Below are 13,709 nucleotides of genomic sequence, written 5' to 3' on the forward strand. Positions count from 1 at the left end.
AAAAGCATAATGTATCAAAGTGCCTTGATTCTTTCATTTTTTGTGCCCCCCACCCCCTTTTCAACAAAATAAAATATAGGGGAAAGATACTGGAGATACTAAGATGTAAGACATAAGGAGTTTCAACAGCCCTCCAGGAACTTATTTAGAGATCACTTATTCAGAGAAACTTGTGAAACCTGAAGACCAGAGGCTGCCCTTCAGGAATACACAGGCACAGCTCTCTGATCCCTCAAACTGCCCAGCAGTAATACAGTCCAGGTCTCTATGCAGGTCCACCTCTGCCCTCTGCCTATCCCAATAAGCTCAGAGTGGGAGAGAGGGTGTTTGTTTTTACAGAGCCCAAATTAAGACCTCTTCAGGGGAGGGAGTACCCTTGACAGCACATTGAAGGATAATAGAACCTGACTCTCTGCCAAACCTAATTAGCAAGTCACCTTTAAAATCTCCCATGGCCCCGTCTCCTGGCTAGCTCACTACTTGACCCACACACACACACACACACCTCCAGAGCCTTCCGCATATCCTGGAGGGCCGCATGGTCGAGGGGGAGGCTGTGGATGCTGCCTGTCCTCTCGGCTCCCTTCCCGGCTCCTTTCTTCCTCAGCTCCCCCCTGCCTCCGCTGTCCTCCCTTCCCTGGCCAGTTCCCGGCCCAGCAGGTGACACAAACCAGGGCTGGATCAGCCCCTGGGCCACCGCATCACACAGCATAACCAACAGCACCGGCTCCCTGGAAGCACAGAAGAGCGTCATACTCTGTACATACAATCTGATGTGTGGAGACATTTCACTGCAGCTAATGTAGAAGGAAAAGCTGTGTACATTTACAAATACTGTGCCAAATCATATGTGAAGAATGCAACAAAGCTGCAGAATCATCTGGCCAAGTGCATAAAGTTCCCTCAGTGCTCACAACAAGCAACCTCTGACAAAAGTTCCTCTACTTCTATTCAAGGTGAAAATGATGAATCAGACACCCTATCGATAGCAACAGCTTCTTTTGACCCAAATGGAGGAACATACTGAGAGAAATGCTGATGAATGTCTTGCTCGAGCAGTGTATGCAACTGGTTCACCTCCGATGTTCACAGGCAATGTGTATTGGAAGAGATGTCTAAATGTTCTTCGCCCAGCATACACCCCTCCAACCAGACATGCTTTATCTATTAATTTGCTGGATGCAGAGTTCAACAGAGTTCAAGTGAAGGTCAAGCAAATCCTAGAGAAAGCAGACTGTATTGCAATCATCTCTGATGGGTGGTCGAATGTCCGTGGGCAAGGAATAATTAACTACATCCTCTCCACCCCTCAACCAGTATTCTATAAGAGCACAGACACAAGGGACAACAGACACACTGGTCTCTACATTGCAAATGAGCTGAAGGCAGGCATCAATGACCTTGTACCACAGAAGGTATTTGCACTGGTGACAAACAATGCTGCGAACATGAAGGCTGCTAAAGTGGGAGTCCTACCCTCACATCACACCTATTGGCTGCGCTGCTCATGCATTGGATCTGCTCCTCAAGGATTTCATGGCACTGAAAACAATGGATACACTCTACAAGAGAACCAAGGAAATGGTTAGGTATGTGAAGGGCCATCAAGCTATAGCAGCAATCTACCTCACAAAGCAGTGAGAAGAATAAGAGCACCACATTGAAGCTGCCCAGCAACACCCGTTGGGTTAATGTTGTCATCATGTTTGACAGTCTCCTGGAGGGGAAGGAGTCTCTCCAAGAAATGGCCATATCACAGTCTGCCGATATGGACAGCCCCATCAAAAGGATCCTCCTGGATTATGTATTTTGGGAGAGAGTGGTAAGCAGCCTGAAACTCCTGAAACCTATAGCAGTAGCCATTGCACAGATTGAGGGAGACAATATCACCCTGTCTGATGTTCAGACTCTGCTTGCAGATGTAAGAGAAGAAATCCATACTGCCCTGCCCACTTCATTGTTGCTCCAAGCAGAGGAAACTTCAGTTCTGAAATAAATTAAAAGGCGTGAAGACTTCTGCCTGAAGCCCATACACGCCACAGTGTACATGTTGAACCCCAAGTATGCTGGCAAGAGCATCCTGTTAGGTGCAGAGTTCAACAAGGCCTATGGTGCCAACATATCTCATCAGCCACCTGGTGGAAGGGACTTTGTGGATCTGAGGCTCTTTCCCTTGTTGCTGCCATCATCCTCCAAATCCCACCAACATCAGCCGCCTCTGGTCCTTGTTTGGGAAAACACACACCAAGCACACAACAGGCTGACCAATAAAAGGGTTGAAAAATTGGTGGCCATCCGGGAAAATTTCAGTTTTTTTGAGCCTGACAATGAGCCATCCTCAACAAGGTTGGAAAGTGACAGTGAAGATGAGGCCTCATAGTCTGATGTTCAAGAGGTGGACTTTGAGGAGGTCCAGGGAGAAGACATGGAAGCTTGAGAAGAAGACAACCAAAGCTTTAGTTTCTAGACTATCATTTTACAGATGTATGTTGAAAACGTTTTTGGGAGATGCGATGGATCATTGGGGATCATTCCATATTCCCTTTCTTTTGTTGTTCAGTGAAATCATCCCATGTGAAGAGTCAACTAATTTAATTAAAGTTCAATACATAACTAAATTGTTTTTTTGTATTTCTATTGAAAGGATTTCATAATTTGCAATTATGTCTACTGTACTTATGATAAGGTAAAAGGTTTATGTCTCCATATGATATGGTAAATATATCCAATGCAAAAAACATCTACATTTAAATGGTATTAATATTAATTTGCATATATTTCCGTTAATTACCATATATTCCCGTTAATTCCCACGGAAAGTTTCCACCTCTGAATATTACCCAAAATGTGCAACCCTACATGCAAGTTTGATATTAAGGCAGATGAAAGTTCACATGTTCGAGAAGGCATTTCTGCTAAAAAATGCATTTTGATAAGAAAATATTTTTTTACGTTCAAACAGCTCTCCTGTGAAGTTGTGACTTGCGACATACGCCTAGTTTCCTGAATCGGGTCACATATGTACTATGTCACTAAAAGGCTGATGAGCATGAAGTATGTGACAGCAACAAGCAAATGTTACAATTTGTAGTGTTTAAGTGTTACCGTCCAGTGAGATGTTCCTCTTAGACTTACCCAGCGTGGCCGGTCTGTCTCAGCAGCTCCACGGCTCTCTGGAAGGCGGGCAGGAGGCGTCGCTGCTCCCCAGCTTCCACCAGGTGGCTGTTGTAGTTCCATAAGTACACGGCTGCGTTGACCACCACCCAGGCCTCGCGAATCTCTGCTCCCAGCTCGGCTGCCCGCAGGAAGTTGAAGGTGGCGTAGGCAGATAAGTCCTGGATCCAATCTCTGGGAGTGGGAAGGAGGGGAACAATAGTTATTTTGTCTGCAGTGCATAATATATGAGTCATATTGAGAACCACAAATAAGTTATAATAGTGTTTAAATTTAATGTAAAATGATATGCTGTGCTTTGTCCGTTTACCTGCATGTTTTGTTTGTGTGTGTGTGTGTGCGTGCGTGCGTGCGTGTGTTGATTCACCCAGCCTTGTGGGGACCTAAAATCCCCCTAAGTCCCCACAAGGATAGGATAACAAGGAAAATGTTCCACATACCCATGAGGACAAAAGCAATTTTTAAGCTTAGGGGTTAGGTTTAGAGTTACAATTAGGGTTATGGTTATGGTTAGAATTGGGGTTAAGGTAAGGGCTTAGTGGTTAGGTTTAGGGTTTGGGTTAAAGGTTAAGCTTAGGGTAAGAAAATAGGATTTTGAATGGAAATACCTTTTAGGACAGAAGAAAAAAAATATGAGTGTGTGCATGTGTCCTCACCTGTAGACAGCCCACTGTGGATTGTCCTCAGGGAGGCGGAGTCCTCTCTCCTCAGGAGGGGCGGCTGGGGTGTTGAGCTGTACCCCCTCAGAGCGGAGCTTGTGTATGGTGGCCTGCAAGGGACAACCTCGAATGATATCGATGATGACTTGCCCTCCCCATAACTCTGCCTCAAAAGAAGCAAATAACACCACTCAGCAAATAGCAAAGAGACAAACGGGCAGCCACACAGCCATAGTCATCGAAGGCAGCAAATATAACTGGTGAACTCAGAGAACAATGATTTTAACTCCTGTGGCTGTCTGACAACTGAGGTGAAACTCTTAAAATGTTTTGTGTACCGTCACATGGGGCACTTTTTTTGTCTCTAAGAACAAAGTAAAACAAGACAGATCCTGCTTCAGTTGTCTGTTTGAGTGTTTGGGTGATAGCCGACTGATTCCGTGAGCACCAAGCCTCACGCAAACAATTTCACAAATTTGGCTATTTTTAATCTTTGCTATGCTGTAATAAAGGCTTTACACTTTTTGTCAGACCAACCTCTCTGGTATTATTTATTTAGTGTTGTTTACACTGTTCCAAATTGTCCGAAAAATATATTTATAATAATAATAACCCTCCTTTTTCTTTGATCTCCTTCTACAGACTCTCTGGTACACTTATCATTTATTTTGTGTAGTTTACATTGTTCCAAACTGTTAGAAAAATTATATTGTAATTTAACAGCACCTCTTTGGTACACATAGGCCTAATATGTGGATTGCGCTTGCTCCATACATTATTTTCCACAACTAGTGAAATTTATTCCACACACCCGACTTCCCCTTTACCTCATGCGCAACCAATAAACCTTCCCCCGTTTCGAGTCTATTTGTCACGTCCTCTGCATCCATTTTGCTGTCACATGTGTTACAGTGTTCATAGTTTGATATAACCAGTTTATTGATGTGATCATGCTATGGGTCAGGCCCTATTTGTCACGTGCATGCGAAGAATTCATGTGTCACGTAAAGAGAGCAAGGGTTGAGGGAATATGTCATCTATTTCCTAAACAAATGAGGGATTTTGGTAACATAACTTTTCAGTCAGAAATGGATGTAATTATGTTGCAGCTTCAGCAACACAGACAGTGCTAAACACACACTGATGTTCTGTGGTGGTTGCTGCAGCAGGGAGGAGAGAGAGGCAACGGGTGCTAGTCACAGCCACTCGTTGTATTTTTTTTTAACAGCGCATCAATTCTGAGCCAGGCGGCACAATCATATCAACTGCGGTCGGACTCCCTCTAGTCATGTGTGTCTTAATTATTTCATCAAACAGGTCGCGTAAAACATGTATGGAAATATACAAGTTAAAAAAAATTGACCAATAGATTTTTGGGGGTCGGGGACAGCCCTAATCATTACACAGGTCCACCTTGTGCTGGAGATAATAACAGTTTTGTCACACAACACAACGCCACAGATGTCTCAAGTTTTGAGGGAGAGTGCAATTGGCATGCTGACTGCAGGAATGTCCACCAGAGCTGTTGCCAGAGAATTGAATGTTCTGGCATAAGCTACGGACAATGAGCACAATTGCATTTTATCGATGGCAATTTGTATGCACAGAAATACCGTGACGAGATCCTGAGGCCCATTGTGAGGTCATTTTTTAAAGATATCTGCGACCAAAAGATGCATATTTGTACATTTGTATTTAACCTTTATTTAACTAGGCAAGTCAGTTAACCTGTTGAGGATGGGGGCGCTGTTGAGACTATTTATGCTAATTGGGTAATTTTTGAAACGGCTTCCCACAAAATCCTTGATCGTACAATATGCATATTATTATTATTATTGGATAGAAAACAGTCTATAGTTTCTATAGGAGTTGAAATTTTGTCTCTAAGTGGAACAGAGCCCATTCTACAGCAATTTCCCTGACATGGAGTCAGATTTCAGAAATGTTGGCCACTGTTCTGAAGTCAGTTAAAAGGGCACTGTTATTGCTATGACTATACGGACACTTCTTACGTCTTCCCCTGGATGCCTTTACGTGATGACGATTCCAATGGGGTCGATTGCGCGTTCACAGGCACTACAAATGAAAAAACCCTGTAGCTAGCAAGTCTTTTCTTGGTGCGTAACGCGCGTGGAGGACACCGACCCGCTCCTGTTCCAAGCGTTAGTTTAGCCTGTTATATTTCTATATCTTTTCACTCGTTATAGGAGTTAAAAACATCATAAGGTAGTTAATTTAAAGCGTTTTATAGCAATTTATATCCGTTTAGTGCGATTTTGGGACATTTATTTTTGAAACGATGTGAATAGCTGGGCACGCTTTTCAGTTCATCCCGAACGCAGTTGGCATTTCCACATGGCAAGAGGACAGCTTTCCACCAAAAGACGATTACTCCCAAGAAAGGATCCTTTGCCCAAGATACTGATGGAAGAACAGCTCAAAGTAGGACATTTTTATTATGATAAATCGTGTTTCTGTCGAAACATTTTAGTGGCTTAGGACGCCATGTTTTTTGACGTAGCTTCGCTTGGCGCAAACTGTATTGAAAAGTAAGGATAAATTAAAAAATGTAATTCCGCAATTGTATTAAGAATTAAATTGTCTATCAATCCCTGTCCACCCTATATTTTTTAGTCACGTTTATGAGTATTTATGTATAAGAGTAGATCACTGTCTAAGTGGCGCAAGGACATTTTCTGACCAGCTGAGCTACATTTCACATTGTCTAACCATGATTTTGGTGGCTAAATATAAACGTTTTCGATCAAACTCTATATGGATTGTGTAATATGATGTTACAGGAGTGTCATCTGAAGAATTCTGAGAAGGTTAGTGAAAAAATTAATATATTTTTGGCGATGTTGACGTTATCGCTCACTTTGGCTAGAATCAATGCTGGGCTGCTATGTGCTATGTGCTATGCTAATATAACGATTTATTGTGTTTTCGCTGTAAGACACTTAGAAAATCTGAAATATTGTCTGTATTCACAGGATCTGTGTCTTTCGATTCGTGTATGCTGTGTATTTTTACGAAATGTTTGATGATTAGTAAGTAGGTAAACACGTTGCTCTAAGTAGTTTTTCTATTCCATTTGTGACGGTGGGTGCAATTGTAACCTATGCCATCTACCTGAAATATGCACTTTTTTCTAACAAAACCTATCCCATACCATAAATATGTTATCAGACTGTCATCTGATGAGTTTTTTTGTTGGTTAGGGGCTATAAATATCTTAGTTTAGCCGAATTGGTGATGGCTACTGGTGGACAAATAAAAGATGGTGGATTATGCTAATGTGTTTTTAGGTAATAGATGTACATCTTTACATATTGTGTCTTCCCTGTAAAACATTTTAAAAATCGGACATGTTGACTGGATTCACAAGATCTGTGTCTTTCATTAGCTGTATTGGACTTTAATGTGTGAAAGTTAAATATTTTTAAAAAATATTTTTTTTGAATTTTTCGCGGCACTGGTTTTTCAGTGGGGGGGGGGGGGGGGGGGCTGCCGCTAGCGGCACGCTGATCCTAGACAGGTTAAGAACAAATTGAATTTACAATGACGGCCTACCCCAGCCGAACCCTAACCCGGGCGATGCTGGGCCAATTGTGCACCGTTCTACGGGACTCCCAATCACAGCCGGTTGTGATACAGCCAGGAACATCTATATTCCCAGTCATGTGAAATTCATAGATTAGGGCCTAATTTATTTATTTAAATTGACTGATTTCCTTATATGAAATGTAACTCAATAAAATCTTTTAAATTGTTGCATGTTGCATTTATATTTCTGTTAAATAAACATCATATTGCTGACTCTACCTTTACTCAGTTGTTTTCCTCAAATGAAGGGGATGATGACGCCATCTTCGCGAGAGGGGGAGAATCTGATTTCATTCAGGATAAGTGGAGTTGGCCTTGAGTTAGTCTGCACCCGGAGCAAGTAAGTTCTGAAGGATTCGTTGCAATGAAAGGTGAGCCACTTTCGTGTGCCCGGTTATCCCGAGTTGAACTCAGAGTTGACCAAAGTTAGCTCACTAACTGTTCTATCTCGCATCATAATACACCCCCTCTGTACCTCCGGGCTCAATCTGATTAAATCTCACAGTGACACTCTAATATTGGTCTTTCGTCTTTACTTTGCATTAATTGCATCAATAGAATCAATCAATGTCTATAAAGAAAAGTCACAGTGACTATAGTGTGTGGTCAGGAGAACTGAGGATTGGGGGGGTTCTACTAAGCTAACATATAGAATTGTTATAAAATGGTCATACCAACAATAATTTAGCTATTTGATTTTGGATTTTAGAATTAACATTATTTGATGAAACACTGAATTTGGCCTTACTGCTATTAGCCAATAGAAACGCACTAACTAACAGATTCATAAATAAAAAAACAGTCAAAAAATAAATCAAAATTAAGTTTGTTTTAAAGTGTCTGTCCAATATCAGAGATATAAGATCATGAAATTATTTATATTTTTTGGGATCCATATTTTCCCCCCAAAAATTGGCCACTAAACTACTTCCGAATACACTTCCATTCATTTTTTTAAGTGGTACCAGGCAACCTCCAGATGAGCCTTAAGGCTTGTGGGTGTCCTAGAGCAAAACAACCGACATGTATGTGTTCGTGTGCAGCCAAAACTGTTTGGACGCTACAGACAGAACTTGGCAGATCGGCGGTACCGACATCAGATGAGTCCCGTGATGCTTGTCGAGAAAAACGGAGAACAACATCGTGTTCGTTAGTCTTACCATGGAGTAGTTTGCAGGCCAAACCGTTCGAATACTACAGACGTTTTCGTGAGAAGACCGACTTTCTAAGCATATTAAGGGACAGGGGTCAAGGGTCAAAGGTGGTCATCTGACCTCAGCATTGATGAAGCAGACTTCAGCCAGCAGACGGAGCAGGTCCTTCTCCGCACTCTGGGCCAGTCGTCCTGCCGATGGACGCCGGTCACCATGGAGTCCACCCTCCACTGGGCTCTCGTCCCCCGCCTTGCGCTCACCTGGGGACCAGAGGGTACCGAGCGAGCCAGAGTGAGCATGTGCAGTTATGCGTCAGTGGTTCTGTTAAAACCCAGTCTCTCCTCCCTCCTACACTAATCTCCATTACCGCTGGCACTAACCAGTGAGCCACATGCTAGTTATCAATATAATTGGTTGATAACTAACTAATTTGCACCCAAATAAATATGTAAGATGATTTAATGATTTCAATGAAGTAGTTGAGCGCAGTGGATAGACTGACTTAGTGAAATCAATTAGGCTGTGAAAACATTTTTTACATGTAAATGTAAACTCAAAGAGTATCGGACACTACAATCCTCCAGAGATACCCGCAACTTAAGTTTCAATCAGTTACTAGTCTAGGAGTCATAATCAATTCCTCTTGATACAATTAGTTAATATTTAAATATATATATATACACACACACACACATATATATATACACACACACACACACGTTCAAAAGTTTGTCCTTGTTTTTGAAATAAACTACTTTTTTGTTCATTAAAATAACATAATATTGAACAGAAATACAGTGTAGACATTGTTAATGTTGTAAATGACTATTGTAGCTGGAAATGGCAGATTTTTTATGGAAAATCTACATAGGCGTACAGAGGCTCATTATCAGCATGTCACGACTTCCGCCGAAGTTGGCTCCCCTGCCTGTTCGGGGGTCGTCGTCACCGTCCTACTAGCTGCCACCGATCCCTTTTTCGTTTGTCTGTTTGTTTTGTCTTATTAGTTTCACCTGTGTTTCTGTTTTCGGTTAATGAGCTTCCCTATATTTAGTAGGTAGACCCGCCCTTGTTTTGTGCGGGATTATCTTTATGTTACGTGTGTGTGTTTTAGGTAGAGGTATTGTAACGGCAGCCTTCCCCCTCTTCGTCTGAATTGGTCCGATCCCCTAGCAGGGATCGGACCAAGACGCAGCGGAGCTCATGTTCAACATGATTTTAATAAACAAGACATAACTGTGAACACTTACAAAATAACAAAATAACAAACGTGGCTTACCGATACAGCCCTATCTGGTGCAGAGAAAACACAGAGACAGGAAACAACCACCCACAAAATCCCCAACACAAAACAAGCCACCTATATATGATTCCCAATCAGAGACAATACAAAACATCTGCCTCTGATTGAGAACCATATTAGGCCAAACATAGAAACAGACAAACTAGACACACAACATAAAATGCCCACCCAGCTCACGTCCTGACCAACACTAAAACAAGCAAAACACACAAGAACTATGGTCAGAACGTGACAGTACCCCCCTCCTGAGGTGCGGACTCCGAACGCACCCCCTAAAACTCAAGGGAAGGGTCTGGGTGGGCATCTGTCCGCGGTGGCGGCTCCGGCGCAGGACGAGGCCACCACTCCACCATTGTCTTTGTCCCCCTCCTTAGCGTCCTTTGAGTGGCGACCCTCGCCCCCGACCTTGGCCTAGGAATCTTCACCAAGGTCCCCACTAGATTGAGGAGACAGCTCAGGACAGAGAGGTAGCTCAGGACAGAGAGGTAGCTCAGGACAGAGAGGTAGCTCAGGACAGAGAGGTAGCTCAGGACAGAGGGGCAGCTCAGGACAGAGGGGCAGCTCCGGACTGAAGGGCAGCTCCGGACTGAAGGGCAGCTCCGGACTAATGGCAGCTCCGGACTGAGGGGCAGCTCCGGACTGAGGGGCAGCTCATGACTGAAGGGCAGCTCATGACTGAAGGGCAGCTCATGACTGAAGGGCAGCTCATGACTGAAGGGCAGCTCATGACTGAAGGGCAGCTCATGACTGGAGGGCAGCTCATGACTGGGGTGCAGCTCATGACTGGAGGGCAGCTCCTGACTGGAGGGCAGCTCATGACTGGCGGGCAGCTCATGACTGGCGGGCGGCTCTGAAAGCTCCTGACTGACTGGCGGCTCTGGCAGCTCCTGACTGGCTGGCGGCTCTGGCAGCTCCTGACTGGCGGGCGGCTCTGGCAGCTCCTGACTGGCGGGCGGCTCTGGCTGCTCCTGACTGGCTGGCGGCTCTGGCGGCTCCTGACTGGCTGGCGGCTCTGGCGGCTCCTGACTGGCTGGCGGCTCTGGCGGCTCATGACTGGCTGGCGGCTCTGGCGGCTCCTGACTGGCTGGCGGCTCTGCCGGCTCCTGACTGACGGACGGCTCTAGTGGCTCCTGACTGACGGGCGGCTCTGACGGCTCGGGACAGACGGGCGGCTCTGACGGCTCGGGACAGACGGGCGGCTCAGATGGCGCTGGGCAGACGGATGGCTCAGATGGCGCTGGGCAGACGGATGGCTCAGATGGCGCTGGGCAGATGGATGGCTCAGATGGCGCTGGGCAGGCAGGCAGCTCAGACGGCGCTGGGCAGACGGGCAGCGCAGGCGGCGCTGGGCAGACGAGGCCTGGTGCGTGGTGCCGGAACTGGTGGTACCGGACTGGAGACACGCACCTCAGGGCGAGTGCGGGGAGAAGGAACAGTGCGTACAGGGCTCTGGAGACGCACAGGAGGCTTGGTGTGTGGTGCCGGAACTGGTGGTACCGGACTGGAGACACGCACCTCAAGGCTAGTGCGGCGAGCAGGAACAGGGCACACTGGACTCTCGAGGCGCACTATAGGCCTGGTGCGTGGTACTGCCGGGCTGAGGGCACGCACCTCAGGGCGAGTGCGGGGAGAAGGAACAGTGCGTACAGGGCTCTGGAGACGCACAAGAGGCTTGGTGCGTGGTGCCGGAACTGGAGGTACTGGGCTGGAGACACGCACCACAGGGAGAGTGCGTGGAGGAGGAACAGGGCTCTGGAGACGCACTGGAAGCCTGGTGCGTAGTGTAGGAACTGGTGGTACTGGGCTGGGGTGGGGAGGTGGCGCCGGATAGACCGGACCGTGAAGGCGTACTGGCTCCCTTGAGCACCGAGCCTGCCCAACCTTACCTGGTTGAATGCTCCCCGTAGCCCGACCAGTGCGGGGAGGTGGAATAACCCGCACTGGGCTGTGCTGGCGAACCGGGGACACCATGCGTAAGGCTGGTGCCATGTACACCGGCCCGAGGAGACGCACTTGAGACCAGATGTGTTGAGCCGGCTTCATGGCACCTGGCTCAATGCTCAATCTAGCCCGGCCGATATGTGGAGCTGGGATGTACCGCACCGGGCTATGCACACGTACAGGAGACACCGTGCGCTCTTCTGCATAACACAGTGTCTGCCCGTACTCTCGCTCTCCACGGTAAGCCCGGGAAGTTGGCGCAGGTCTCCTACCTGACTTCGCCACACTCCCCTTTAGCCTGCCCCCCCCCACCCCCAATACATTTTTGGAGTTTCTTCTCGGGCTTCCTTGCTAGCCGCGTACCTTCATAACGCCGGTTCCCTTTCGCAGCTGCCTCCGCTCTCCTAGCTGCCTCCACCTGTTCCCATGGAAGGCGATCCCTTCCAGCCAGGATCTCCTCCCATGTGTAGCAACCTTTTCCATCCAACACATCCTCCCAAGTCCATTCCTCCTGACATGCTTGGTCCGAGTTTGGTGGGTGGTTCTGTAACGGCAGCCTTCCTCCTCTTCGTCTGAAGAGGAGGTGTAGCAGGGATCGGACCAAGACGCAGCGGAGCTCGTGTTCAACATGATTTTGATAAACAAGACAAAACTGTGAACATTTACAAAATAACAAACGTGGCTTACCGATACAGCCCTATCTGGTGCAGAGAAAACACAGAGAGAGGAAACAACCACCCACAAATCAAGCCACCTATATATGATTCCCAATCAGAGACAACACAAAACATCTGCCTCTGATTGAGAACCATATTAGGCCAAACATAGAAACAGACAAACTAGACACACAACATAGAATGCCCACCCAGCTCACGTCCAACACTAAAACAAGCAAAACACACAAGAACTATGGTCAGAACGTGACAGGTATATTATTTTGCTATTTACTTGGCACCCTGTGTTTTGGGTTGTCAAGTTATTCTCTGCGCCCTGTATGTTTGGGCTTATCATTTTTTGTGTGCAATAGTAAAAGGAGCACTTTTCCCAAGTGGAACTCTCTGCGTCTGATTCCTTCACTCACCTAGTCCCGCGTGACACAGCAACCATCACTCCTGTGTTCCAATGGCACGTTGTGTTAGCTAATCCAAATTTATCATTTTAAAAGGCTAATTGATCATTAGAAAATCCTTTTGCAATTATGTTAGCACAGCTGAAAACTGTCGTCCTGATTAAAGAAGCAATAAAACTGGCCTTCTTTAGACTAGTTGAGTATCTGGAGCATCAGCATTTGTGGGTTCGATTACAGGCTCAAAATGGCCAGAAACAAAGAACTTCCTTCTGAAACGTGTCAGTCTATTATTGTTCTGGGAAATGAAGGCTATTCCATGCGAGAAATTGCCAAGAAACTGAAGATCTCGTACAACGCTGTGTACTAATCCCTTCACAGTACAGCGCAAACTGGCTCTAACCAGAATAGAAAGAGGAGTGGGAGGCCCTGGTGCACAACTGAGCAAGAGGACAAGTACATTAGAGTGTCTAGTTTGAGAAACAGATGCCTCACAAGTCCTCAACTGGCAACTTCAGTAAATACTACCCGCAAAACACCAGTCTCAACATCAACAGTGAAGAGGTGACTCCGGGATGCTGGCCTTCTAGGCAGAGTTGCAAAGAAAAGTCATATCTCATATCACATATCATATTTCTCAGTGAGGCCAAACTTTTGAACGGTGGTGTTTATAAACTCAGCAACAACAAAAAAAAACGTCCCTTTTAATGACCCTGTCTTTCAAAGACAATTCATAAAAATCCAAATAACTTCACAAATCTTTATTGTAAAGGGTTTCAACACTGTTTCCCATGCTTGTTCAATGA

General features: G+C 45.6%; 1 protein-coding gene across 2 annotated transcripts in view; it reads right to left on the reverse strand.

The window, feature by feature from the left end:
• LOC129853108 (cilia- and flagella-associated protein 46) overlaps window positions 1-13,709 on the reverse strand; it is a 108,731-nt gene that overhangs the window by 66,245 nt on the left and 28,777 nt on the right. For both annotated transcript variants that reach the window (XM_055918839.1, XM_055918831.1), the window contains exons 16-19: window positions 8,714-8,853; window positions 3,831-3,943; window positions 3,136-3,348; window positions 506-731 (exon numbers count right to left, since the gene is read on the reverse strand). In XM_055918839.1, the coding sequence (XP_055774814.1) occupies window positions 506-731; window positions 3,136-3,348; window positions 3,831-3,943; window positions 8,714-8,853 (692 nt within the window). The remainder of the gene's footprint in view (window positions 1-505; window positions 732-3,135; window positions 3,349-3,830; window positions 3,944-8,713; window positions 8,854-13,709) is intronic.

This window comes from Salvelinus fontinalis, chromosome 1, assembly GCF_029448725.1.
Source record: "Salvelinus fontinalis isolate EN_2023a chromosome 1, ASM2944872v1, whole genome shotgun sequence".
NCBI classification, from domain to species: Eukaryota; Metazoa; Chordata; class Actinopteri; order Salmoniformes; family Salmonidae; genus Salvelinus; species Salvelinus fontinalis.